The 27,818-nt window shown below is 42.7% G+C and overlaps 3 protein-coding genes across 4 annotated transcripts in view; 1 reads left to right on the forward strand and 2 right to left on the reverse strand.

Annotated features, from left to right (window-relative positions):
• The window catches only part of LOC114768840 (uncharacterized), a 46,140-nt gene extending 34,000 nt beyond the window's left edge, over positions 1 to 12,140 (reverse strand). Inside the window, exons 1-11 of the mRNA XM_028961210.1 lie at positions 12,030 to 12,140; positions 11,627 to 11,850; positions 10,855 to 11,016; positions 9,430 to 9,612; positions 9,122 to 9,233; positions 7,947 to 8,081; positions 3,794 to 3,968; positions 3,510 to 3,672; positions 2,612 to 2,800; positions 2,342 to 2,516; positions 115 to 236 (exon numbers count right to left, since the gene is read on the reverse strand). Of these exons, the coding sequence (XP_028817043.1) occupies positions 115 to 236; positions 2,342 to 2,516; positions 2,612 to 2,800; positions 3,510 to 3,672; positions 3,794 to 3,968; positions 7,947 to 8,081; positions 9,122 to 9,233; positions 9,430 to 9,612; positions 10,855 to 11,016; positions 11,627 to 11,850; positions 12,030 to 12,138 (1,749 nt within the window). The 5' untranslated portion in view covers positions 12,139 to 12,140. The remainder of the gene's footprint in view (positions 1 to 114; positions 237 to 2,341; positions 2,517 to 2,611; positions 2,801 to 3,509; positions 3,673 to 3,793; positions 3,969 to 7,946; positions 8,082 to 9,121; positions 9,234 to 9,429; positions 9,613 to 10,854; positions 11,017 to 11,626; positions 11,851 to 12,029) is intronic.
• Positions 12,141 to 13,705: 1,565 nt separating this feature from the next.
• On the forward strand, positions 13,706 to 15,147 carry LOC114768841 (apolipoprotein A-IV). Its single transcript, XM_028961225.1, has 4 exons — positions 13,706 to 13,773; positions 13,978 to 14,040; positions 14,130 to 14,232; positions 14,331 to 15,147. Exons 2-4 carry the CDS (start codon positions 13,992 to 13,994, stop codon positions 15,145 to 15,147), a joined length of 969 nt encoding a protein of 322 aa, XP_028817058.1. The 5' UTR covers positions 13,706 to 13,773; positions 13,978 to 13,991.
• A 208-nt stretch (positions 15,148 to 15,355) lies between these two features.
• On the reverse strand, positions 15,356 to 27,663 carry LOC114784317 (zona pellucida-like domain-containing protein 1). 2 transcript variants are annotated; one of them, XM_028969611.1, is made up of 11 exons: positions 27,647 to 27,663; positions 27,099 to 27,197; positions 23,383 to 23,609; positions 20,238 to 20,428; positions 19,820 to 19,892; positions 19,643 to 19,740; positions 16,887 to 16,970; positions 16,613 to 16,784; positions 16,191 to 16,305; positions 16,063 to 16,092; positions 15,356 to 15,950 (listed from the first exon to the last, which is right to left on the reverse strand). In XM_028969611.1, exons 2-11 carry the CDS (start codon positions 27,187 to 27,189, stop codon positions 15,793 to 15,795), a joined length of 1,239 nt encoding a protein of 412 aa, XP_028825444.1. In that variant the 5' UTR covers positions 27,190 to 27,197; positions 27,647 to 27,663; the 3' UTR covers positions 15,356 to 15,792. The 2 variants fall into 2 exon arrangements, with proteins under 2 accessions (XP_028825444.1, XP_028825445.1); XM_028969612.1 differs by having other exon boundaries at positions 27,099 to 27,202; positions 27,647 to 27,657.
• Between the last annotated feature and the right edge of the window lie 155 nt (positions 27,664 to 27,818).

Raw genomic sequence — 27,818 nt, forward strand, 5'->3', positions numbered from 1 at the left:
AGTAGTCTTTTATAGGAATGTGAGTGACTTTTGATTTACTTTAAATCAGGGTGTCCCCTTCAGCTGTAATGACAGCACCGCAATGGAACCTGGTCAAGATCACTAATCTCTCACCTCCCTTCTGAGCTGGCCCAGATGAGTGGTCACTGACAAACTATGCTTCAGCAGGATCTCATAAAAAGTGCTAGAACTGAAGGCCTCCAGGTCCACCTGCTCCTCATAGTCCCAAAACTCATCTGTCAACACAGTAACAAATGGTGTAAACATAAGTAGCACCCAAGTGCATTTTACCATCCAAATTAAATTCTAAATTTGAACATTTTGGTACAAAGATTCAAAAGATTTGAGGAAGTCACCTAGATGGTACTAATTCTATAGGTACAGTATTGTTCAAAATAATAGCAGTGCAATGTGCATTCATGATATGGACAATTGGGCAAATAGTTGAAAGTGATGTGTTAAAAAAATAGCAGTGTGGCATTCAATCAGACAGGTTCAATTGTGTGAAAAAACAGGTGTGAATCAGGTGGCCCCTATAGGATGAAGCCAGCACTTGTTGAACATGCATTTGAAAGCTTGAGGTAAATGGGTTGTTTAAGACATTGTTCTGAAGAACAGCGTACTTTGATTAAAAAGTTGATTGGAGAGGGGAAAACCTATAAAGAGGTGCAAAAAATTATCTCCAATGCCTTGAAATGGAGAGAAAAATCAGAGAGACAAGGAATAAAACATCCATCAAAATGGATCGAAGAATAACCAGAATGGCAAAGGCTCAGCCACTGACCAGCTCCAGGATGATCAAAGACAGTCTGGAGTTACCTGTACGTACTGTGACAGTTAGAAGATGTCTGTGTGAAGCTAATCTATTTTCAAGAATCCCCTGCAAAGTCCCTCTGTTAAAAAAAGGCACATGCAGAAGAGGTTACAATTTGCCAAAGAACAAATCCACTGGCTGAAGAGAAAGGGAGGAACTTCTTTTTGGGTACAAGGGCCACAGACAGTTTGTGACCCGACCCCCAAACTCTGAATTCAAGCCACAGTTCAGAGTGAAGACAGTGAAGCATGGTGGAGCAAGCATCATGATATGGGCATGTTTCTCCTACTATGGTGTTGGGCCTATTTATTGCATATCAGGGATCATGGATCAGGTTGCATGTAAAAATACTTGAAGAGGTCATGTTGTCTTGCGCTGAGGAGGACATACCCTCTAATTGGGTGTTTCAACAAGACAATGACCCCAAACACACTAGTAAACGTGCAACAAATTTGATGTTATGAGTGGCCAGCCCAATCCCCAGACCTTAATCCAAGCGAGAACTTGTGGGGTGATATCAAAAATGCTGTTTCTGAAGCAAAATCAAGAAATGTAAATTAATTGTGGAATGTTGTTAAAGAATCATGGAGTGAAGTTGGTTGACTCAATGCCACACAGATGTGAAGCAGTTATAAAAAACAGTGGTCATACTACAATATATTCGTTTAGTGATTAACAGGATTGCTAAATTCTAGTAACAAAAACATTTGTACAAAATATTTTTGAGTTTGTACAGTCAACGGCAGACACTGCTATTTTTTTAACACACCCCTCTCAACTAATTGCCCAATTGCACAGCCTTAAGAGCGTGCATATCATGAATGCTGGGTCTTGTTTGACGTCTGAGAATCTGCTGCACCTACTGGTAACTTGTTTGCCATGTAGCAATAAAAAATTTACTAAAAACCTGGATTATTCTGGTTAGTCACATTGCACTGCTATTATTTTGAACAATACTGAATGACGTCATTTGTGTAATTCAAAGTAAAAAATCTAATTGGATGTAATATGCATTATACTGAAAACAGAGACAGTGGATTATCTTTATCTGCCAAGGGATATATGACCTAAACCACACTAGCTGCACCCACAATACACAAAGCTGCATTTAAATCTAGAATATATAATAAAGCTCTTATTTGCAGATTATGTGCAACATACAGATGATAAGGCCAACAACAGAAACTGGTAACAGCAAAACAAGCTGATTGGAATTTTCAGTGCTATGAATCAAGAAAACATTTTTGACATACAAGCTGGATCAAAACAAATAGCCAAAGCCTTTTGGCGCTTCAATGAAAATGAAATCAGTGAGAATATTATTATACTATTATGGTCTTTATCAATTTTTGTTTGCTTGTGGCATATTGAAAATTGTGCAGCCACCATGGCATGAAAGGTCACATTTTACAGTTGCTGTGAGGTAAGCAAAATTCTTGTGCAACTCTTCTATGTTTGGCATCCCATGATTAGCGTGAGTTGTAAATCTGGGAATGTTTCCCAGTAGGTCACCAGTCATACATTTACCTTTCTGCATGGAATCAACTGTCATGGCTGATTGTGCATTTCTGTGGGCTTTTTTCACTGTTGTGACACGGGATCCTTTAGATGCATAGTCATCCATATGATACCTAAGGTGCTGGAGACGGTACCTGGCCTGGATGGGCATTTTCTCTGGCCAGGCATGTTCCCAAAACACAACCTGAGCAAGGATTTTAAAATGGAGAAGGAACAAGGGAAAAACACTGAATGAATGTATGAAACACTAATTAGAATATATGAGTGTTGTCTACTTACCAGTAATGTTACACACAGGCCAAGCACTAGCCCTGCTCCGAGCATAAGCCCTCCGATCACAAACCAATCAGGCCTCAATAGCAGGTGCCGCCTCCTAGCAACGCCCATGCGAGTAAGGTGCTGTGGAAGAGCAGGGAAGAATGTGCCTGTCTCATAACACTCCCCACCCGCTGGCAAGACCTTAACATACTAATGAGAGAGAAATGTAAGAGAAGAAAATGTTATTTATTGTTATCACTGATCATATCATTCATTCAGATAAGAATATGGGAACTCAAGACAAGTGCTATAATAAATGTTGGGGCTTGTTTGCTGGTGTTAGGTCAAAAAGATTTAAATTTGTGTTAATTGTTTCATTCTCCCACAACATTTATGGTGTTTTGGGGAGTAACAAGTTGCATTTAATGCGAGTGGGGATGGAGAAAACAAGTGCAAGTGATATGAAACTGAAATTAATTTTAAACAGAATGGACAGAGTTGCTAAAACAGAGTTAACAGATTGTCAGCACATATAACAGACATTGACAGTGACAGTGACTTTAACACTAATCAGCAGTGCCATTAAGGCGCAAGCCTGGCCTTGAGCAAGGTACTGTCCCCACACAATGCTCCCTGGGCACCTTTCATAGCTGCCCACTGCTCACTAAGGGTGATGGGTTAAATGCAGCAGAGATATTTTATTGTGTGCACCATGTGCTGTGCTGCAATGCTTACCCCACCCCTCCATTACGTCACAATAATTCTAGTACTTAAATGCTATTACTACTATTAACTAATAAAATAATAATAAGGCTAATGATTATGATCTCATTATAAATGCCTGAGCAGTCCTATTTAAACAGTCCCTAACAGGGGTGTTGAATAAAAGGGACGTTTGCTCCAGTTATATGGACAGTACCATATGTTTGTGGTGGTGGCTACTCAAGCGAAAGGCATAAACTCCTGGCTCACTGAAAGCCACTGTAAAATGGGCAGGGCTGGAGGAAGATCTTTGGAGGTCCTTAGCTAGATGTCGGAATTGTCCCCAGTCAAATGCAGCATTGGTGTTGAAGAGATTGTCACTGTAAATACAAAGGAAGAGAACTTTTTTTTTTGGTGTATAGAGAACTTTGTTTTTTGTATATTCTTTGGGTCAGATGTTCCTTGTCATGTATGAGAACAGGTATAAAATGTTTCACTTACACATCATACTGAGGATAGTGCTCTTTGGTCACAATGAAAAGCAAAATGTCACCCAGGTGAAGACAGCTGATGGGGTTCCAGACACCAGCTGCATTAGCATCAGTGAACTTTCTAAGAGAGCTGGAGCTGTGAGACCAGTGCTTTCCCCACCCCTCCATTACATCACTGGAGTTATCTAAGAAAATAAAAATTCAAGTGCTTAAATGCTATTACAACTACTAATACAATTAAATATTTATAAGGGTAAAAATTATAATTTCGTTATAATGCCTGAGCAGTCCAATTTAAACAGTCCCTCACTGGGGTGTTGAAAAAGAGGCTTATTTGCTTCAGTTTGAGATCTAATTTTGGTACAGCTAAAACTAAGAGAAAATAGGGACTAGGAAAGAATATACTGTAAATATATCTGTTTTTAGAGTTGGAATTACATGGGCTAAATAAGAAAATCATGGGTTTTGACATATTATTACAAATGACTTGCCCCAAACTTAGACCCTTTCTGAACACAAATGGAGATAAAAATGGAAGAAACATTGAACAAGTGTTTATAACTCTGCACAGATTAGAATGAAAGTGCAATAGGTGTCAGAGCAGGGTTGGAATGAACCTATTAACCCTAGTAAATGGTTTAAATACCTGCTAAACTCATACATACATGCTGTTTCTTTGACCCTGTTTTATTACATACCATTTTATAGTATAATTATAGGTAATAGGTATCAATATAGGAATCAGGAACACATATGATAGCCTTGTAGTTTTCAAGACTGGTCTCTTTTTTGTGGTGTCAGTCCTGTCTTGGTCTCGACACCATTTGGTGTCAGTCTCGTCTTGGTCTTGGATGTAGCAGTCTTGCGCGCTTCTCTATTGCCCATTGGCAAGGTGAGCCCACTGCGGCACCTGATAATCACTGGGAGAGGAGTGTCTGAGCTCCTCACTCTATCTTTAAGGCTTTTGGCCACTTGTATCCGCAATCTCGTTCTTTTCGTCATTACCCAAAGGTCGTGACAATAGGTTAGGATTGGGACTTAGATCAACCAGTTATTCGAGAGCCTTGCTTCCTGGCTCAGCTCCCTCTTCACCACTACAGATCAGCCCCAATTCGCCTGTCAATCTCCTGCTCCCTTTTTCCCCTCACTCATCAACAAGACCCAAAAATACGTAAGCTCCTCTACTTGAGGCAGGACCTCTCTCCCGACCCAGAGTTGGCAAGCCACCCTTTTCCAGTCAAGGACCATGGCCTCAGATTCAGATCCTCCTCCCAGCTGCTTTAAACTTGGCTGCAAACCTACTCAGCTAGAGCTGAAGGTCAGAGCCTGATGAAGCTAGGAGGACCACATCAAAATGCAGAGACGAGATTCTCCTGCCACCAAATTCAACACCCTCCATACCCTCTAACCCTCCCGGTCTTGATGCAGTGGTGGCCTAGAGGTTAAGGAAGTGGCCCCATAATAAGAAGGTTGGTGGTTCGAATCCTGATCTGCCAAGGTGCCATTGAGGTGCCACTGAGCAAAGAACAATCCCCACACACTGCTCCCCGGGCCCCTGTCATGGCAACTGTCTGATTAGATGAGCCCTCTCCATCATGAGGTGTATATTAAAAAGTTTTAGAGATGTAAAATGAAGTAAATGAACACAACCTCGACACATAGCATTGGCTCTGGAACCCAAGTCCTTAAGGGAGGTTGGACACTCTCCTTTGCTGGAGTTCCTTTGGGTGAGAGGCGGAGGGCTAGGGTTGGCTTTTTGTTAGCCCCAAGATACTCAGCCTGTTTTTGGGGTTTACCTCCAGGGACGAGAGGGTAGCTTCCCTGTGCCTTTGGGTCGGGGAATGGGTCCTGTCTATTATTTGCCCTTATGCACCAAATAGCAGCTCAGAGTACCTACCCTTTTTGGGTCCCTGGGAAAAGTGCTAGATTGCGCTCCAACTGGGAACTCCATTGTCCTGCTGGGGGACTTCAATGCTCACATGGGTAATGACAGCATGACCTGGAGGGGCATGATCTGGTATGCCAGATCTGAACTCAAGTGGTGTTTCATTATTGGACTTCTGTGCAAGCCACAGTTTGGCCATAAGGAACACCATGTTCAAACATAAGGATGCCCATTGGTACACTTGGTGAGGGTCTGCAAGGAAAACCTGGCAGAAGAACCTGTCAATATGGTCTTCAATTCCCACCTCTGGCAGAGCTTTGACCGCATCCCGAGAGCAGTGGGGGACATTGAGTCCGAATAAACCTGGTTCCGCTCTGCGATTGTTGAGGTGGCTGTTGCTAGCTGTGGTCACAAAGTGGCTGGTGACAGTCATGGTGGTAACCCCCGTATCTGCTGGTGGACACCAGAAGCTAGGGGAGCCGTCAGGCTGAAGAAGGAGGCCTACAGGGCATGGCTGGTCTGTGGGTCTCCAGAAGCAGCAGACAGGTACCGGATGGCCAAACGGGGTGCAGCAGTGGCAGTCGGTGAGGCAAAAGAGGTTCTGGCAAACCATACGACACCTCAGAAGAGGAAGGCCGCACATCAGTTACAGTCGGGCGGTGGAGGAATAATTTGAGGAGGAGGAACCTGGGCTGGGATACCTGGGTATGGACTGTCCAATCTCAGGGGCAGAAGTTGCTGAGGTAGTCAAACAGCTACACAGCCCTAATGGATGAGATCCGTCCTGGGTAAAATTTGGTTAACCCTTGTCACGTAACTTCTGTTGTGTGGCAGTATGAACGCGGAAACAGATGACACGTTTTCCATTTAATCAGCATTCTGATTACTGGGAAGTGTGTGTCACAATGTCTGAGCAATAACAATTTCATATATGCAAAACTGTGAGGGGTGTACTCACTTTTGTGAGGTAATGTGTGTAAGTTGGAACAATTAAAGGGGAAGGTGGAGGGGAAAAAGGTAAGGTAAATTGGAAGGCACTTGTGGAGTGGCAGAAGAAAGCACATATTAGAAGATTGTCAAGCAGGTGTACGAAAAGTCTGAAATATTTCCTAAACAGCCCCTCATACACTGGGGCTCAACTGAGCACACGCAGTTGTTCTTGTAAGTCATCATATAGGTTAGCAGAGTTTTTTCCAATTGTAGACATGGACATGGAGGAGATTATCAGAAGGTTGCTGGTTTGAATCCTAATCTGTAAAGTTGCCACTGAGATGCCACTGTGCAAAGCACCATCCCCACACACTAGTCCCTGGCCATGGCTGCCCACTGCTCACCAAGGGTGATGGGTTAAACAGACAAGATAAGAGCACTCACAAACACTTTAGACAGAAACATAACCCCAAGTGTCAGAAATAGGGACATATTAGATATTGAACAGAACCATATTGGAGTATTTGGATATGAGGTCAATAGATCAAGTATTTGGGTGACTCTGGGGACACTTTCTTTGTGTTGAACTTTGCACATAAAAACATTACATGTTACAAAAATCTGTGTGTACCACAAGTGCAACTGGCCAAACTTTAAGCTTTTACTTTGTTCCCCGCAACTCTCCCTCTCTCCTCACTCACAGAAAGCAGCCAACAGAAAACAAGAGCAGACAGAGCATGGTATCAAACTTTGTCACAATGGCTCACCAAGGGTGATATTTTGTTGTGTGCACTATGTGCGGTGATGTGTTTCACAATGGCAATCACTTCACTTTCACTTTAATTTTCATTACCCGGCTGTGTGAGTATCTGCCGACTATCCTGATTGTGTTTTTTTTTATTCTGCAAGCAGCCAAAGACGTCCTCCCTCAACTTTGGGAAGGTCACCCGGTTCGGGTGTGCAACTGTGCAAATGGTGGAACTGACAAAGTACTTGTGAGCCTTCCAGAGGATCATAAGATGACTTCTAAAGAAACTGATTGCTGCCGACAATGTGTAAACAACTATTGGTACAAACATAGCCAGAGAATTGCAGTGCTTTCACAACCTTGCTATGGCTGTGTGTGTATGTGTGTGTGTGTGCGTATGTATGTGTATATATCAGTAATTATATTACCATTTAATACCTTAAAGCACATGTAATACTTGTAAAAAGCACATTCTACCATCACCACTATAGTTTAATGGCAGCATGTTATCAGCTGTATGATAATAAGTAAATTTTTATTGTTCATGTGGTAACATGAGGAGCTCTGTCACATATGCTGTGATTTTATGTGACTCTTCACCTCTGTTTGTCAAGACCGCCGATCCAGGAGTGTTAGATGCTTTCAGGGGGCCACTCTTGTTCTCAGGCTTGTCCTGCAGAAACAGCTTCTGAAGCAGGTCTGGAACTGCATTGAACTGGCCAAAAAATCCAGCATCTGGGTCCATAGAGAACAGTATTAACAAAAAACAAGATGTTCCCCACTAGTCATTTATCTAATTGATTTAAAACTGTATTTGCAGCCAGTATATTGATATGCTTAAGTTCAAATGGCAGATGAAGAGTTTAACTTTCTCTTTACTTTATTGAACATATTGATTGAACAGTTGTTTTTGGCAAAGTATGGGGAATTCTAGTTAAAATCAAATCTGACAATCTGATCCAAATTTGCGTTAGTAGTTCATCAAACACCATCAATAAGTTGTCAAAGGAAACCCAGACAACAGCAGAATTCAAAATAAACCTACAGATCTGTCTCTTTTAGCTGAATGTGAGGTGCTTTAACGCTTTGGCTTCAGTCAATTGCGCTGTCCAGGAAACTTCAGACTACAACATTCACAAAATTAATTTCTCAGATGACAAAAAGTAAATCAAGAGCATCATCATTGAAAAATAACTCTAGGAAGATTAGAAATGTAGCTTTGCCAACCAAGACAGCCTGGCTGTCTTAAATGCATTAATTTTGCATCTAAGGCATCTAACTTGGGGTACAAGCATCTCAGCAGGCCTAACAACTTCAATAAACATGCATGAATGGATGATGAAATTGACTCATTTCAGGCATGCAGCTTTCACAGAAAAGCAGTTAACAGGAACAGTCATTTGTGTTTTCGATACAGATTGGCTTAGATCAGAGTTTTTGTTTCCACAAAAGTCTCTAAAGAGTGACTGAGTCAAAGTCCTGAGTGAAAAGTGATATGAGCCATTTGTGCAAGAAAGACAAACATGTCAATAAGCTGAAGGAGATCTGCAAGAGAAGAAAAAAATACCTACAAGCTGATTAGCACCATTGATCAGAAAAGTTAAAATGTTTCTGAGAACATCTCAACAGTCGTGAAATCTGATTTCTGATGTCATTTCTGAGAAACCCTTCAGTTATGCAGTCAATATATCAAACAAGGGAAACTTTTATTTTGATATGTCTACATGTACTCAACTGTAGGTATAGTATAATGAAGATCTTAAAGCTCCTCTCACCATTTGTCTGCACTGTGTACACAGCACTGGAGAACTTGGACTGGCAGCGAAGAGCCCCCTGGTAATGCCAGTACTTAAAGACAGACTTTAGCACTGGATCTGTGAAACCCACCTATGAATGTTAGGTATTTACACAATTAATCCTCTGCTTGAATACATTTAATTAATATCTGTTCTGATAAGCAAGTAAAATAGTGATTGGCACATTCACAGTATGAATAATGGACACAAATATACTGGGAACTGTGATTTGTGATTTGTTTACAGGTTGTAAATTTGCATCAGTGCCATTCACTGAGGGTCATCACCTTCCTGGCAGAGTGGCCGTTGATGAGTTGTAGCTGTGCTCTGGTGCAGTCAAGCCGGAGAGGGGGTACCACAGGCCCGCTTCTACACCAAACACCACAGGCCCCCCTCTCATCCTGCGACCTGCACACACACACTCCCAGGGACATGTCGTAGCCCTGGTACTCCTCAGGAGACTGGCATACCTGCATAAGTGCATCAAACTTACATTATACCCTTACTGTACCATACAACAATCGTCTGCACTCAGCTGTCCCAGCCAACAATAACTGAGGTCTCCTGTGATCCAAATTAATTTTTTAAAACAATATGTAGTACACAATTGCAATTCCATCAGCCTGCTGTCATTGCATCTACAGCAAAATAATGATAACTGTTTAATATGGTATTTTATCATGAATAACTGTTTATAGTTTCTGAATCTTCATACAATTTACCCAAAAGGTTGCTGTTATGATGTATTGATCTACACCTATTGATATACACCTCTTGGGAGGCCATATTCATCACATTATCTAGTCCATTGAAAATGTCATGCCACGGTGCACCTGGCCCATCGTGTAGCACAAATGGACAACCAGCTTATATGGAGTGGCCGCGCTTCCTGTCGTGCTTTTGACTAGTGTAATGCTGCTTTGTGTTTCTGTTTTTTTTTTTTTCATGGCACAAGCTGATTTCATTTTGGTTATAAATGAAGTCACTAATGTTGTGCGCCTCTGCCTCCTCCACCCTGTGTGGCATTACAGGAAAGGATGAATGTGGAGTAGGGGTGAAAGTACCCACTGTTGGTTTGATAAAATTGCAATCAATAGCTCTGCAGACTAGACTTGCTGAGCATGAGTTTAACAAGGTGAAACGACTGTGACTGATCTCGCAGTTACCAAAGCAACCATTTGTGGTGTGCTTTTTGTGACTCTGCTTTATTCATATTAAGCTAGGTAGTAAATTAAAAACAAAATAACTGAAGCATCATTAAAATGCCCGCTTCTTCTCCCCTCCAATGTGGTCATATAAAAATGCACGTGCTACTTTGCAACACACGTGAAGAATTGTTCTGGGAAAAATGTGTGTTTTGAGAGTGCATTGACTTATAGGCCAACCACTGAGTTCAGCCCTGAATAAGCAATCAATAGCTTCAAACTGTTTTAATGAAAACAGGTAAATCCCTGTTCTGCTGCAGCAGTCTGTAAAAGGCTGTAAAAGACTTCAGCAGCATCATGTTGATCCTTATAATTAATTATTTACCAGAAAAGGTTTAGGTTAAGAGCTTTAGATAGGTTTAGGGATAAATATTTAAGTAGATATATTACACATTTTGAATTTTTAACTCATATCTCTCAGCCTCTCTGATCTTGTGTGTGTGTTTGTTTTATTGATGTGTAATTGCATATGCTCGCAAGTGAGTGTGCGTGTGGTAATTTGCTAACCTGCAGAGTGCAGTAATTTCTCCACTGCACTTGATCCAGGCACTGCCCGTGCTCTGTGCGTGTTTGTCTGTCTTTGCAGATATCGTACACATTTTGCACACAGTCTTCCCCGTCTCTGGTTGGCCTGTATCCCAGCATGCATGTGCACTGGCCATCACTGGGCTAAACATAGGAAATTTCCATGTGTCACACCAACAAGTCCTACAGCACATTCAGTATCACCCTACCCCAATGGAACACAGAAGTCCCTGGCAAATGAGCAGAACTTGCCGTTTCACTCCGGAGGCCTGAAAAAGAAAAGCCCTCACAGTACCATAGAGCTGGGATAGTACAGCAAATTTTACTCTGAAAGCATGAGGGCTGTAGCAGTTGTATCAACAAAAGTGGCAATTGCATCATTCAAGGCTGCAACAAAAGTGATTCAGAGAGCTTTTCTGAATGATTTATGGGGACAGTGGTGTAAGATGTCACAAGCAGCCTAACAGAAACACTGGATTGAGTTTCAGCTATTGACTGTTATTAAAACCATGAAACTGATCACTGATTTAGTGGTGATATGCCTCACTATTAAGAAAAGCCCACTTTGCAGAGCCATGCTTATTTATTTGTTTAATTTGTCAAACACACATTGGTTACCAATAATCTGTCTGAATTTCCATGCTGAGTATATATCCATCCACTCAGATATACTGTGGTGCAGATCTGCTAATGATCTGGATCTGAACGAAGAGTTAGGAAGCCAGCTTTATAGACTGTTCTCCTGCAGGCTCACCTGGAAGGTCTTCCCTTCTCCCTGGCAGATACACCTGTCCTGACCGGCCAGGGGCTGTCGTGCCCAGGGTCCACAGGGCATACAGGCCACCATGCCATCCCAGGGGCTGTAATGATGGGGCAGGCAGCTCAAGCAGCTGCTAACCGATGTGCCACCAGCATTCGGGCCAAATGTGCCTCGCGGGCAGGGCAATGACTCACCACTTGCTTCTGGGCAGTAGAATCCTAATGGAACAGAGAGGAGAGATTTTATAGGATCCCTTTAGTACAATGTGCTATAATTTTCAAAAGGTTTCACATTTTAAAATAGTTGTTGTGCCATCCCTTTATCATCCACTCCCCAATGGCCTTCTCCCATGCTGCTCCCCTGCTTCTAACATACAGAGCTTCACAGCAGGCCATACCTGATTGGCAGACTGGTGGATGGGACCATTCCTGCGTACCATTTTTCCCAGTTGTAGTGTTTGCACCCAAACAGACCAGCAAGATCAAGACGCCCCAGGCCAACTGCATCATTCCAGGCTGCAAGAAAAGTGATTCCGAGTGAGTGTGTGCAAGAACTTTCCCTGCTTTTCTGAATGATTCATGTGGACAGTGGTGTAAGATGTCACAAGCAGGCTCCCAAAGACACTGGATTGAATTACAGCTTTTGTCTGTTATTAAAACCATGAACCTGATCACTGATTTAGTGGCTTGCTGTTCAGAGAAGTTTTATCCGAAAATAATGATACAGGTTTGATCTTTTGCTGTTTACACAGAAGAGAACAGATCTTCTTGAATCAAACAGAATAAAAGTCAGAAAGTGTGTCAGGTTCAGGACAATTATTGGTGCTCCGCTTAGACATCATTCTGTATCTTTTGCATTTGGTTTGTCATGTGCTTACTCATTACCAAATGTGTTTGTTAGTATAAATGTATCCTTGCTGTATATCCTCATTCTGTCATTTATCATTTTTACCTTAATTGTGTGTGCTAATGCCTTCCTAACACCGTGTTCCTTTATCAAACTAAATGCCAATTAACACAACAAATTGTTGATAGTGGACACAATTCAGGCTTTATCATGTGCCACTGTGTGTGTCTTTTACTCTTAGTGTGAAGTAGAAAAAAAACAAATCTAATCAGATGTTTACCACATCCAATTTATCGGTTGCTGTGACCTACTATCAGTCTTATATTATAATTTTGTGCCATGCAAATGATGAACTTTGACTCAGGAAATGATGTACGCATGGTAGGAATGGACTCTAGCCAGAACCTTACATAATTTAATAATTGACTGACCTTTCACACAGTTAAAACCTTCCATCCAAATGATATCAGAATGAAGAATGTGGCACCAGAATTCCACTCAAACAACTAGATTCAACTCAGCAATTTTAACATGATAACCTGTAAAAGTGGGAGTTAAACTTACACATTTATTGTATAGGGAAACTATGAAGTATGAAAATTACTTTTCCTTCTGGGGTCTGCAGTCCTGTTTTCTTCAACATTACTAATTCAGCCATAAGCCAGTGAAAGTCTTTAATTAAATACAGAAGAATTAGTGAACAGGAAGCTACAGTGGAAACAAACAGCACCTTTGTGCTCCCAATGTTTTCTATGTCAGATGTGGGTTTAAAAGCCAAATGGGGCAATGGATGTTCAGAGAACTGAAGCTCTTATTTGTCTTTGAAATGAACCCATTTACATCTCTAGGAGCATGGCTTTTAACCTACTTTCCAGCTGCATGTCACAAAATGATGTCAGCTTCAGGAACTCGGCATGTACATGAAGCTTCAATGTCGTACCATCTCACCAGTGTGCACTGGCAATGCTGGCAATGCTGGACTTCAGATCTAGTGATTCACTAGTGATATGACAGGATGTAAATACATGTCTTGAGTTAGCAATGACCCCAAATCACAGCAGTGCGTCAGCCACATCCTTGGTGTGACATCACTGGAATGACATTGGTGCTTACATTCCAAGGAACAGCAGTTTGACGGATTACCCAATCAGAAGAATCCTCCATGCTCCTGGAATCATTCTGACCCTCCACGTGGTCTGTGTTGACACAGCCAGAGTGCAGGGTGGCCTCTGATAAGAGGACCCTTAAAAGGCCAGCAGCGGAGTAGACTGCTGTCTCAGAAGTCAGATTCATAGGTAAGGATTCAATTACTCATGTGTCTCATCTTATCTTCTTATTTTACCAAAAGTTTAAGATATGGAATAAAATAATAATAAATTCAACAAACAAAGTGAAGCTTGGATTTAAAATTTTAAAACATTTGTCACACTGCAGAGCAATTGTAGATTGAAGATGATTGTTTACAGTTTACCATGAATTGATGATTTCTCTCCATGCAGACTGGACAAGAAAAATGTTTCTGAAAATACTTATCATGGCCTTGTGTATTCTGGCCACCACAGGTCAGTATTTGTGTCAATTGAGTCAATTCTTTGGAATTGTGTTTATAAAGTTCTTCACATCAAAGTCAAACTAATTCTTCCCACTCTAGGACATCCTCTTCACCAGGAAACAAGCAGTGAAGTATCATGGGATTCCTCTCACCAAAATGCCAATCATGCTAATGACAAATCAGAATTGTTCAAAGACTACAAGTGAGTGTCAGATCATAATGTCTGTGACTAAAGACAGAAATATTATCAGTTTTATTTTTTCATCATCTGAGTTTACTTTTTTTACTTCTGGTTGTCAGTGGGATGTGGAAAAGCCATTTAGAGAATACCGACCTGTATGCAGAGGACTCTCAACACCCTATGGCAAAGGAGACCAGACAGAGGGACAAGCTGAACCTGGTGACAGAGCGGCTACGAGCTCGGCTAAGGCAGGAGCTCCAGGAGCTCAGAGACAGGCTGTGGCCATACCCTACCTTCCCCCAGCAGGACCTGGCCAAGGTCAAACAACTCCTCGGTCCTCTAATTGATCAGCTCCAGGGCTCCCTTGCTGCACATACACAGGAGCACTGTGACAAGCTGGGCCTCCATGCCCAGGAACTGGAGTCAGTATCAGGCTCTAACACTCAGGAAGATGCATGCAGCCAAAGGGTCATGGCATGGATTGGTCAGAGTCAGATTGACAGCAACAAAAAAATTGCTGCTTACATACATAACTTCAAAAGCCAAACTTCCAGCACGACTGAAGAGCTGACAGACACAGTGCAAAAGCATCTCCTACAGACTGTGGTTGCCAGGTTGGGACGAGAAGCAGATGCTTGGATGTTGGAGGTACAGGGCAGGATGGGACTTCTCAGACTATCTCTTGCTGAATTAAGATTGTCCAGCCTTCCTTTAAGAGACAGTGTGTCCTCCAGGCTGGGGGAGTTTTGCCAGACCTCAGTAGCACAGAACCAGCAGCTCATTGCAACTCTTGAGCAACAGTTATCCCAGCTGAGAGAACAGGGAAGTGGGGACATGTCAATTATCCCCCCATTAAACAGACTAGACACCCTAAGAGGTGACTTTACCTCTCAGCTCAGGGATCTGCTGAGGGATATTATGCACTCCATTATTTAAAACCCATTGTTAGGGTCTTTATGTACAGTAAATAAATGTGTGTGTGTGTGTGTGTGTGTGTGTGTGTGTGTGTGTGTGCATATGTATATATTTGGATGTAGAATCTTACCTATATATAACAAATAATAATTCTGTAGTATTCAAACAAAGACTTAAACTTTGAAAGTGCTGTTATCAAACTATGTGGTGTAAAAAAGACATCTGTATGTAAATGCAAAACCTATTCAGTACTTTATTAGGATTTTGATTCCATGTTCAATAAAATACAGTGATTGGGAATGATAAACATTATAATAGAAATGTACAAAGAAGATATATATATAATGTACAGAGAATATGTATATTTATAATTACTGGTATTAATATGTTATATTGACACTCAATTGCTTGTAACAAGAACAGAAAAGCGGAACATATAATCTTTCAGATGATTGGCCTTAACCTTCTAAATAATAACGCAAAACATTTTTGCATTATTAAAATTTTCAGATGATTAAAAAATCTATTACTAATATGCAACAAAACGGGTCTCTTGTACATCAGTGCTATATATTTATACTGCTGCTGTACAAGAACAGTATACTATCCAGGTAGGTGTTCCTGTACAACCTATCACCGACACCTAGCACAAAGCTGTAAGTTAATTCAGGCCAAAGGTTGGGAACGTCCACATGCCCAGAAAATCCTCTTCATTGCAAACCAACCACCGAGAACCACCAAAACTGCACCAGCCAAGGCAAATATGACCCCTACCACCAGTTCAGTCATGTTCACTTGCCCACTGTTCTGGTGCTCATCTCCACCTGAAAAGAACATATTCTATTTCAGCCAAAACCAAAAATGCACCAATTGCATTTATACACTATTGGACCTTTCACTGGAGGTTTTCTTGAATTGATTTCTAATGACACTTACTGTATGCTGAGCCTGTAGGTGTACTGTCCACTGTAAAGAACAAACATAGAAAAGTACCAGTGTAGCATTGCATGTATTCAGAGCAAAACAGATCTTGTGTCTCCTCACATCAACCAACCATGTCTTACCAGCTTTAGTGTACATGGGTCCTGCAGACACTGTTGCAGAGTCTTTTGATTCAGATCCAAATGGCTCCAGAGACCTTCTTCTGCGGCCTAAACCACTGTTAGTGGTGTTGCATGACTGCAGAAGAAAGTGTCTTAATTTCTGTTGTCACTACCAATATGTTATAGTGTTCTAGATTTAATCATGTGCTAAGCTGTTGCTGTTTGCAAATTAGTCATTTCCAGGCTGTGCTAGATAAACCAGGGCTATTTAGGACATGTTTAGGAACATGTAAGCACATCTTTGGAGAACAGCTGATGTTGAACTGAAGTCTGAACACATACATGACGACTTGCTTATTCACATAGAGCTGTACCCGAAACAGATTAGTTAGCCTATTTGACTTAAGTTAAAGCACACAGAAAAAGGTATGTTAATTTCTCACGTTCAAAAGTTGTAAGCATTTGGATGGCTCACAGAGTCTGACAATACAGTGAAGATAGATGCTTGACTTGTCCTGATTTCGATGCTGCACAAAACGAAATGCCTCAAAGGAAAATCTTGAAGACACAGAAGCCCCATTCTGGATAACTGATGCTCGTGGAGTTGTTATACACCTGTTTCAATACATGCCAAGCAGAGTATAATTACGAGATACAAAAGCCATTCCAATTATTTTAAATAACGCAGACACAATGAAAACACAAAATACAACCTACCCAATAAAAAAATCATGCTGCTCACTGTTGGTTGAATTAAAAGGTGAAGGGGTAGCAAAACAGTGGTCCAGCAAGACATGGAAACTGGGTAGAAAATCATACATGAAGTGTAAATGTGTGGTTTGTTTGAGCTAAACATTTGACTGTCATTTTACATGTATGCCATTGAGCAGGCACCCTTATCCAGAGCAATTTACAATCAGTAGTTACAGGGACAGTTTTGCTGGAGCAGCTCAGCTCAGTGTCTTGCCCAGGCACACAATGGTAGTAAGCCGGTGTCTGAACCTGGGTCTTCTGGTTTATAGGCAAGAGTGTTATCCACTAGGCCAATACCCCCCATTTTCTAAACAAGTAGGGCAACCATAAATCTGTCAGGGATGTAGAGAACAAACAGACCAGCAGGTGAAAGTCACCTTAGGTTTTACAATTTTTCATATGAGGACAGGAGTTTTAGTCATTATCCTTAATTAATCAGTGTGAAATTGCCTCATTTCCTGTCTTTGTCTTCGTCTTCCTCTGCGTGATGAAGCTAGGAGGACCACATCATCCGCAAAAAGCAGAGACGAGATTCTCCTGCCACCAAACTCAACACCCACCACACCACACCTAGAAATTGTGTCAATATAGGTTATGAACAGAACCGGTGACAAAGGGCAGCCCTGCTGGCTATTTGGACCAAGCTCACACTCTTCTGATACAGAGACTGAATGGCCCTTAACAAAAGGCCATCCACTCCATACTCCTGGAGTGCCCCCTATATGGGACACAGTCATAAGCCTTCTCCAACTCCACAAAACACATGTGGATTGAATGGGCAAACGACATTGCTCCTCTTCAATCTGAGATTCAACTATCAACCTGACCCTCCTCTCCAGTACCTTGGAGTAGACCTTTCCAGGGAGGCTGAGGAGTGTGATCCCCCTACAGTTGGAACACACCCTCTGGTCCCCCTTCTTAAAAACGGGGACCACCTCCCCAGTCTGCCACTCCGCAATGTTGCAGAGACATATCCACCACGACAGCCCTACAACATCCATAGCCATGAGATACCCAGGACTCCACCGCTGTGTAGTTGTTTAACTATCTCAGCAACTTCTGCACCTGAGATTGAAGAGTCCATACCCAGGTATCCCAGCCCTGGTTCCTCCTTGGAATGCGCGTCGGTAGGATTGAGGAGCTCATAAAAGTATTCCTTTCACTGCCCGACTTTAACCCCAGTTGACGTCAGCAGCACCTCACAACAGTGTGAGCGAGATGCTGCCTTCCTCTCCTGAGGTGTCAAATGGTTTGCCAGAACCTCTTTGGAGCCAATCGATAGTTTTTCTCTATTGTCTAACTGAACTCCTCCCATGCCCTAGATTTTGCCTCGGCGACTGCCACTGCTGAACCCCGCTTGGCCATTTGGTACCTGTCTGCTGCATCTGGAGACCCACAGACCAGCCATGCTCTGTAGGCTTCCTTCTTCAGCCTGACTGGTCCCCTAACCTCTGTTGTCCATCAGCGGATACAGGGGTTACTGCCATGACTGGCACCGGCCACCCTGCGAGCTAGCCACAGCCGCCTCAACGATCGCAGAGCAGAACAAGGTCCATTCAGACTCAATGTCCCACACTTCTTTCAGGAGGCTCTGCCGGAGTGTCACCCAAGTGTCAAAAACATTTGACCACAGGACAGATGATACGACTGCAAAGTCAATCATTGACCTTTGACCTAGGCAGGTCGATTGTAGGACCTTGCAATCGGCTTGCACAGAAGTCCAATAAAGAAACAGCAGATCTGGCAGACCGTTCCTCCCAATCACGCCCCACCATGTCATGCTGTCACATGAGCATTGAAGTCCCCCAGCAGGACAATGGAGTCCCCAGTCGGAGCACTATCTATCACTCGTCCCAGGGACTCATTCCCCGACCCGAAGACGCAGGGAAGCTACCCTCTCGTCCCCCGGGGTAAACCCCAACAAACAGGTTGAGAGTCAAAAAGCATAAAGCCCTCCGCCTCTCACCCAATGGAACTCCAGCAAGGAGAGCGTCCAACCTCTCTCAAGGACTTGGGTTCCAGAGCCAATGCTATATATCGAGGTGAGTCCGACTATATCTAGTCAATACTGCTCAACCTCTTCCACAAGCTCCAGCTCCTTCCCCTCCAGAGAGTTGACGTTCCATGTACCAATATCCAGTTTCCTTGACCAGGGATTGGACCGCCAAAGCTCCCGCCTCGGTCTGCCACCCAATCCACATTGCACCGGACCCTTCATGTTCCTCCTGCTGGTGGTGGGTCCACAGTTGGATGAGCCCATGTATCCGGTTCAGGCTGGGCCCATGGGCGAAAGCCCGGCCACCAGGCGCTCGCTCACGGGCACCAAGTGCCCAAAACAGACAAGTTCCTAGGATCACTTGAGCTCTCAAACTCCTCCACCACGATAAGTTGACGGTTCAAGGATGAGGCATTTCCTGTCTGGTGCCTAATAGCACAAACCACATGTCACATTTCACTGCTCCTGTCTGTCTACCCCTGAGTCCTGTTCTGTCATGATCACCTGCACCTGTCAGCCTAGTCAGACCCTACACTTCCCTGCTAATCCTCAGTGTATAAAAGGATTGTATGATAATGGCTCTGCCATTCGTTGATGTGCCTAGTATAAGTGCCACCTCTCATTAAATACTGTTTTTGGGGTCACAACCCCCTTCTGTTCACCTAAAAAAAACTGTTTTTCCAATTTCATAAAAGGAAAATCACATTAGTATCTGGCTTCTTACTTGCCGGTAAGATTAATTGCTTTGACCTCCACATAGACTTGTGTGCGTAGTTGAATTCCAGCTTCTGGCACTTGAATTGGGTAACTGAAATTTGTGTCCTGAAAGAACAGCAAATCAGTGAGAATGCATATAATTGTACTACTTCTCTTCTTTTCCCTCTGTCTCTCTTCACCTTACATTGAATACACTCATTTGTAAGCTGTCTATAAAGGTGCCGTTGTTGTCACTGGTGGCAACTGAAACCGAAGACCTGCCAGAGAAATGATAAAAAACAAACTTTTCATGAACATTTTATACAATACATAACATTGGTCCACTTGGAGATATTGCATTTTGTCATACAGTTTTTCTATAGAGTGTTGTGTATTTTCAATCACAGTTGATCGGTTTTGGGTCGTATAGTTACAATTCTAGTATTTACATGTACACATAACAGCAAACACCATCAAATTAAAAACAAAAACATTGACAGCATGGAGGTGGCTAGGGAAAAAAACATGCCTAGTTGTCTCAGGCCTTCAGATTACGTTTTTTGTCATGCCATTCCATCTTTTTCGAGATCTTTTAGAAGCTAGACATACAGTTTTTGACTCACACAACAATCTTTGTGCTGTTGAGGAGGTACTCCAGGGGATAACGGCAGGAGAAGTGGTAGTAGAGGTCAGTGGAGTAGCTGATTACACCATCAGAAGAACACGGAGTGTCTATGTAGCTTGTGATTATGACGGACTGGACTCCAGAGAACTGGTTCAAAGGGCCGTTTTGGCTTGGCATCTCATCTACTATCTAAGACACAGCCACAAATTAAACATGTTCACAAACAAAACAATGCAATCTAAAATTATGGGCTTCTATTTTGACCAGGCGCTAAGCACTAATGCATGACACTAGCTTCTCTCACCAGGATGTCCCAGTTACCTTTAAGTTCATCAGTAACTGTTTTGGTATCCTGTTTTGTTCAAAATCCTCATTAAAAGTTTCTGGATATATGCATATTCTTTGGGTGCCACAGACAGTGTGCTGCATTCCATTTTATTGTGAGTAGAGTAATGCACAACATTCAAAACATTGATAATACTACAGTGCCACAGTCAACAACCATAATACTAAAGTAACACACTGCCATGTAACAACGAAGACTGCACCACCAACAATCAGAGCTGTCCCACCTAAAGATTTAATTTTGACACAGGATGAGGAGAGAGGATTTGGCTTACTGGAAAAATTCTTATTTTTACAAAAAAATATTGTATCAAAATGAATTACTTTTTGTTTTAATATGTTTGTGCACCCCCTAAAGAATATAATAATAAATTATACATTACATGTATTATTATAGTTAAAAACAAAGTTTTAAAAGACAGTTTCAAAAACAAAAAATGTTCCCCAAAAGTGCTACACATTCAAAATATAATACAATAAATAAATACAATAAATGCAAACCATAGATATTAAAACAAACCTAATATCCAGATTCAGAAAGACTTGTGAAAACATACATTTACAGAGAGAGTTTGATGTTCACTGGTAAAGAGTCTCAAAGTTTGGGGGCTACTCTGCAAAGACCCTATTGCCCTCCGATTTTAGGTTCTGGGGATGACCAGGAGCAACTCCCTTGATGATCTTAGCTTTGGTTGACTCCTTGCAATGTAGAATCTGATCATTTAAAGCATCTAAAGCACAATAGCATTGAAAACAAATTATAATAAAAAATATTTAATTTTAAATGAAATACATTTTAATTTTGAATCACTGGTAGCCTAATCAATAGGTTGAACTACCAATGTGCCACTGAGCAAAGCATCGTCCCCACACACTTTGCTTCCCTCTTGAAGCTCTGTGTATAGTTCCGAGTGATGTTTCAGAAATCAGGTTCAGTGAAAACTGAGTTAACAATAAGTTTCACAAAGCTAGGATATTGGATTGCACCTAAATCAGCCATATCAGGATCATCAAAAACTTCAAGGAGAGGGGTTCAAATGTTGTGTAGAAGCCCAAGAAAGTCCAGCTAAGACATTTGGAGGATGACATGGTGACAAGAACTTTGTGAAATCAAGTATTTGTGTCATTCTCAAAACTTTTGGCCATGACTGTATATTATGTTATAACACATTAAAAAACCCTAGATCACCTCTTAAATGGACACTCACGCATTGATTTTTTGGCTTGATTAAGCTTTTTTTTGTGTACAATTTTTTTGTAATTGACATTGTTGCAATTATAATTGTACCTCTAGCATTGTGAAATACACTGCCATGTGTGTCTGTCCTGTAAACATTGACTCTACCAGGTTGCCCACTGCAATGTCTGTTGAAAATTGTTGTAGTCTGTTTTTGATTTCTTTGAACTGGCAGATCCAAAACTGGAATTTAAGTATTGATATCAGTACTAATTTTATATCCAAATTGATACCAAATCTTTCCATTTATATTTATGGCATTTAGCCGATGCCCTTATCCAGAGCAATGTTGCCAGACGTACAATAATTATCATATTTGTACCATAATTTCACTCTGTACAATGTACAATTAATAATTCCCAAAATATCATAATGAATGATAATGTTCCACCTTCATTTAAACTAATTTTAAGGTACAGATCTCTGCTTTCATCTGGCTGCGCAGACATACTTGGCTTGCTTATGCGCAGTCATCTCTCGTGCTTTTACAGCCAATCAATGCACGATGTAACCCACAGTGACACACAAAGTAAAAAATGAGAAGTTGTTTAAGCACAGATTTGCACGGCAGAGTTGCAGTTACTGAAGATGTAAAGAGTAAGCATATGCAACATCACCATCAGACTTACAGAGATGAATCGGAGAAAGACCCCAGTTTTACTGGGAGGTTAAAACCTGTAGCTAGCACTAACAGTAAAGCTTCCTGTCACCTTTGTAACATGCAAATGATATTCTGGGCTGTTCAGTGTAGGGACTACACTGCACTCCACACAGGTAGAGGCGCTGTTCTGCAGGTAAAAGTTGCATTATACACTATAGTATTCACATTATATTATAATATGATGATATGTGTTATTTAAGCAGATTTCCTGAGCAACGTCAGAATGGAAATTGCGTGTGCACAATAGTGTTTCTCAAAATAAACATATAGTATCTGGAAAAACTGATCCAGAGTGACTTACAATCAGTAATTACAGGGACTGTCCCCGTAAGGGTTAAGTGTCTTGGTCAGGGTCACAAAGGTAGTAAGTGGGTTTGAACCTATAACTTTGTGGTCATCTGGTTCATAGGTGAGTGTGTTATCCACTAGGCTACAACCAACTATGTGTGCACATGGCACAGAACTCATGGCAAAAAAAATTTGCTTAGCTCTGTTTGTGTTAGCCACTGTGCTTGCACTAGCGTCTGTACTTGCACTGGCATGATCAAAAGAGAGTCCTGTTTCTCAGCAGCATAATTCTTCACTACAGATTTGGTGAGAAATCCAATTCAGTAATTACTGTGTCATAGGACCAAGGTCATGGGAGGGTTGGGTGCTCAGCTCATCCCTGGACCAAACTGACATAACTGCTGACAGTGATTAAGTCATAATGATAGAAGCACATGAGTCTTCAGTTACAGTCTGAGTATTTAGGAAAATTACTATATACCCCAGAGCAATCATTTGTTTCAGTTATCCTAAGTAGCTTAAGAAAAGACTGACATCTAAATGTCCCCTCTGAAATGCATATTAAATTTGTATTTATCCTGTGATATACCCTCATTCCTTCCTTTCTCTGACCTGCAAGGACTGCCGGCAGGGGTTGTCCTGGCTGTTGTTGACTGGTAACTGGTAACGGATGACAGGTGGATCCACGGTTGTGTCAATGGTCCCTTGGCACTGGCTGACATTGTGCTTTCCATTCAGGGCAAGGCCAGAGGGGTCAAATCCTGCCCACTGAGCAGTGCACAGGTTGACCGCTAGGTTGATGAGGTTTGTCCCACAGTCTACTCTCAGATCACTGTTGTCTGGCCACAAAAAAGAGAAACTGTTTTAATTTCAACTCAATGTAGACAATGTTCTTATATTAATAAATAAATACATTTCTGTAGAATTTCTGTAGAATTATTTAGAATACATGATTAAATCTGTAACAAGTGTTTAGTGCAAATTTGATTTTTTTTAGATCATTTCAGTTTGTCACAGCTGCAGCTCCTACCCAGGCACCACAGAGTGAATGCTCTTGCACCCATTGACGCAGAAGTAATCCACCAAAAGGTCAACCAGGTCAACCAACAAACAAGATAAAAGAATCACAAAATTTCCAAACAACGCGATTTTTGTTTATTATTATTACGTTGCTGTAAACCTTACCTGGTCTGATTTTTTTTCTTTGTTGACCATTTGACTCTAACCTCAATTTCTGGATAATTCTCGCCTGCTCCTGTTTGAACCTGATGGCCATTGACCTCCACTCTATCCACAACGTTGCTTCAGCCTTCTCCTCTGATGATCCAAGTCCTCCTGGTACTGAATCGTTTCTGTTTGAGTCCTCTTCGGCCTCTGGCCCCCCATGCATGCTGCTTCACGGCAGAACTATCTTCTCCTCTATCCAAAATGTTTATCTCCTGCTGTGGATAAGTTGTCTGGATGTTGGGCCGCTTCCGGGCGTGCCCGCGCTACGCTCACACCACAGGGACAACAAAGAAGGATGAAACTAGGGCTATGTTATTACTGCGATAGGCAGACTCATTATTGCAATAACTGGCCAGACCCCAGACCCCCCCTAGCAGACAACATCACTTGGACCGCAGAGACCCCTGGTGAGTTCCAATACTCCCTGCTATGCCACCCAGTGCTTGATCCCAGCCACCTTGAACTGGACAAAACCGACCCCTGGCTGACATCAGGGTCATGCACTGGTGGACTCCGGGGCACTCCAGCTCCCCCGCCTGCAGCTTCCCCATCCACGACATACCCACGCTCCACTTCTGGCACGCCCCTAGACCCATGCCATGCACACGTCCAGTCGAGCCTTGCCAAGCCACGTTTTGCCCAAGCCACGCCACGCCTACGTCGAGCCAAACCTCACCAACTCCATGTTAATCCCCGCTGTGCTCATGCCATGTTCCTCAGTCCAGGTCACGCCCACACCAAGGGGGAACTCCGACCCTTCATCGACTACTGACAGCTCAATGCCATCACCAGAAAGAACCTCTACTGCTTAACACATCTTTCGACCTCCTAGCAGCCACCAAGATTTTAATGAAGCTGGATCTGCGGAATCTCGTGTGCATTTGGGATGGACACAAATGGAAAATGGGGATCATTACACCCACAGGCAATTATGTATGCCTTGTCATGCCCTCTTAACAGCCCCGCTGTATTTCAGGATCTTGTTAATAATGTGCTGCAGGAGTACCTCAATCGTTTTGAACATGAAGGCAGACGCCCTGTCCCATCAATACAGCTGGACCCCATTGTCCCAGCGACTTTCATCATCACCCCCATCCAGTGGTCCCTCCTAAAGGGAAGTCTTTCCAGCCACACCCAGGAACCACCTCCACCCAATGAGCCCCCCAATCGAACTTACGTGCACATAATTTCTTTTTGACTTGCCACCCTCCCAAGGTAAAACCACAGTCCTGGTCCTGGTGGATCGTTTTTCAAAAGCAGCCCACTTCATTGCCACAACAGCCCAGACGGCATCCCTTGTCATCCAGAACCCCATGAACCTCCTCTCAGACTGGGCTCCACAATTCATAGCCCAGTTCTGGCGCATGACCAAGCACATATACCAAGAAATGCAAAAATACCTCTGGTGCTATTGCTTGGTCTGTTGACCCGCACGGCAAGACAAATTAGCTCGCAAACTAGCTCGCAACTAGAATGTGTCCTCATCCATGGGCCATTCCCCAATCGAAGCATCCCTGGGTCATCAGCCTATTTGGTTCCCCACAGACACAGCTGAAGGACTGGTTCCAGCAGTGAACCAATGCATTTGCCATCTGCGACACACTGCACACTGCACTGCACAGCACGGCACATGAAGAGACAGGCAGACCGGCACTGGCGGCCTGCCCTCCTCTACCCAGTGTCTGGGTCTCCACCAGGGGGCTCCCCATGCTATCCATGGCCAAGAATTGGGTCCACAATACATAGGTCTGTTCCGGGACTACTGCCGCCTAAATCCAGTTTCATATCAGCTGTTATTGCCTGCACACTTCAGGTCCTGTGTTTCATGTCCATGCAAAGTTCTCAGTTCTCCTCTTCTGACCCCTTCTCCGCAGCCACCCCTCTCCTTGCCTGGTGGATGACTCCCTCACCTTTACAGTCTGTCGACTCCTGGACATCGGTCAGAGGGGTTACAGCTTCAAACACTATGTGAACTAGGAATGCCATGGCGCATGGCTGATCGGTCCTGGGTCCCCAGCCGGGACATCTTGGATCCTCCAGGGATTCCATGACACCCATCCATATTCTCTAGGCCTGTCTGGTGCTGGGCCTAGATGGTGGGGTCCTGTTATGGCTGCAGCTCCAACCCAGGCACCACAGGGGGTGGACTCTCGCACTCGCACCCATCGAACAGGAAGTTAGTCACCCAAACGTGAACAACCAGGAAAAAAGCACCACAAACCTTCCAAACAATGCACTCCTCATCGATTACGTTGCTTGTAAACTCGTCACGTTGCTGTAAGCCTTATCTGGTTTCCTCTTTGCTGACTCTAGCATCGATTTCTGGACAATCCTTTCCCGCTCCTGTTTGAACCTAATTGCCATTGATCTCCGCTCCATCCACAACGTTGCTTCAGCCTTCTCCTTGAATGCACTGACCATTTCTGTTTCACTTTTATTCAGCCTCTGGCTCCCCATGCCTGCTGCTTCACAGCAGAACTATCTTCTTTTCTATCTGAACTATGTTTATCTCCTGCTGTGGAGAAGACGTTCTGATGTTGCCCCACTTCTGGACGCTCCCACTCTCTGTCCACAGTTGCTCACTTCCTGCATTCCAAGCGTCTCTGCTTCTCCAGCCCCATGGCCCACAGACTCACACCTGTCTGTTCAGCCCCCGCAAGTACGCCCCAGGTTCTGCCACCTGATCCAGTTTGTCAGATCCTTCTGCTACTTTTACAGAATGAGAAGAGCTCTTTGCAAAATACTGTAATGTCTGCACGCAACTCTCAGCATTTGCACTACTTTCTTTTTAAAAATGTATTTCTTTCTTCAATCCTGTTGGATGTCGGCATGATGAAAAAGAAAACTAATTTAATTACTTGAAGCTCCTTTAACATTTTTTTCCAGTCAGGTGGGGATGCAGAGTCTGATCATATAATCATGTCAGAATTTTATTCATCCAAAATATGTTTAAAGCAGACATTTTTTGTTGTGGAGGCCATGGTTAGATAGGTAATTCTAATTGTTAACTATGTCAAGGTTGCCTTTGTAGAGCTTCACAGAACCTGTTTAAATTCTGACTGCCCATATAACATGCTTATATGAAACAAAGAGATGCTCACCTGGAGTTCTGCTGTACAGAGAGGAGCAGTTGTACAAGCTGTCGACTACCTGCATGTAGCCTAGCAGCATTCCCAGCCACAGGAAGATCATTCTGGAATCTAAACTAAGGACAACTTGCTCATGTACTTCACAATATGACATATGTCTGTTACATAAACTATTTAGGAATTAAACTACTTACATTTACGGCATTTATCAGACGCCCTTATCCAGAGCGACTTACAATCAGTAGTTACAGGGGACAGTCCCCCTGGAGCAATTTAGGGTTAAGTGTCTTGCTCAGGGACACAATGGTAGTAAGCGGGATTGGAACCTGGGTCTTCTGGTTCAAAGGCGAGTGTGTTACCCACTAGGCTACTACCACCACTAATGAGTACACAATGTATATGAGAATGCAGTAGTATCTCTCTCTCTCTCACACACACACACTACAGGAACTTTATGTAACTGATTTCTTACATACAAATAGAATATAGTGGAATGATTATGATACATAATCTATTGTAATCAGTTAAAATCTACACCATAATATAAAAAAAGAACAAACCTTTCCAGATTCCCAGCATGGAGGGTGAGTGAGAGAGAAGTGAGAGATGCATGTCTTATATATATACAGTGACTGAGTGGGGGGGGTGGTTAGGTGTTGTCATTTGTTTCACCTTCTGCCTCCCAGTATGGAACCATTCAGTAAAGATCCCAGTTGTTGGGATTTTTGCCTC

This window comes from Denticeps clupeoides, chromosome 2 (assembly GCF_900700375.1).
Source record: "Denticeps clupeoides chromosome 2, fDenClu1.1, whole genome shotgun sequence".
In the NCBI taxonomy this organism is placed as follows: Eukaryota; Metazoa; Chordata; class Actinopteri; order Clupeiformes; family Denticipitidae; genus Denticeps; species Denticeps clupeoides.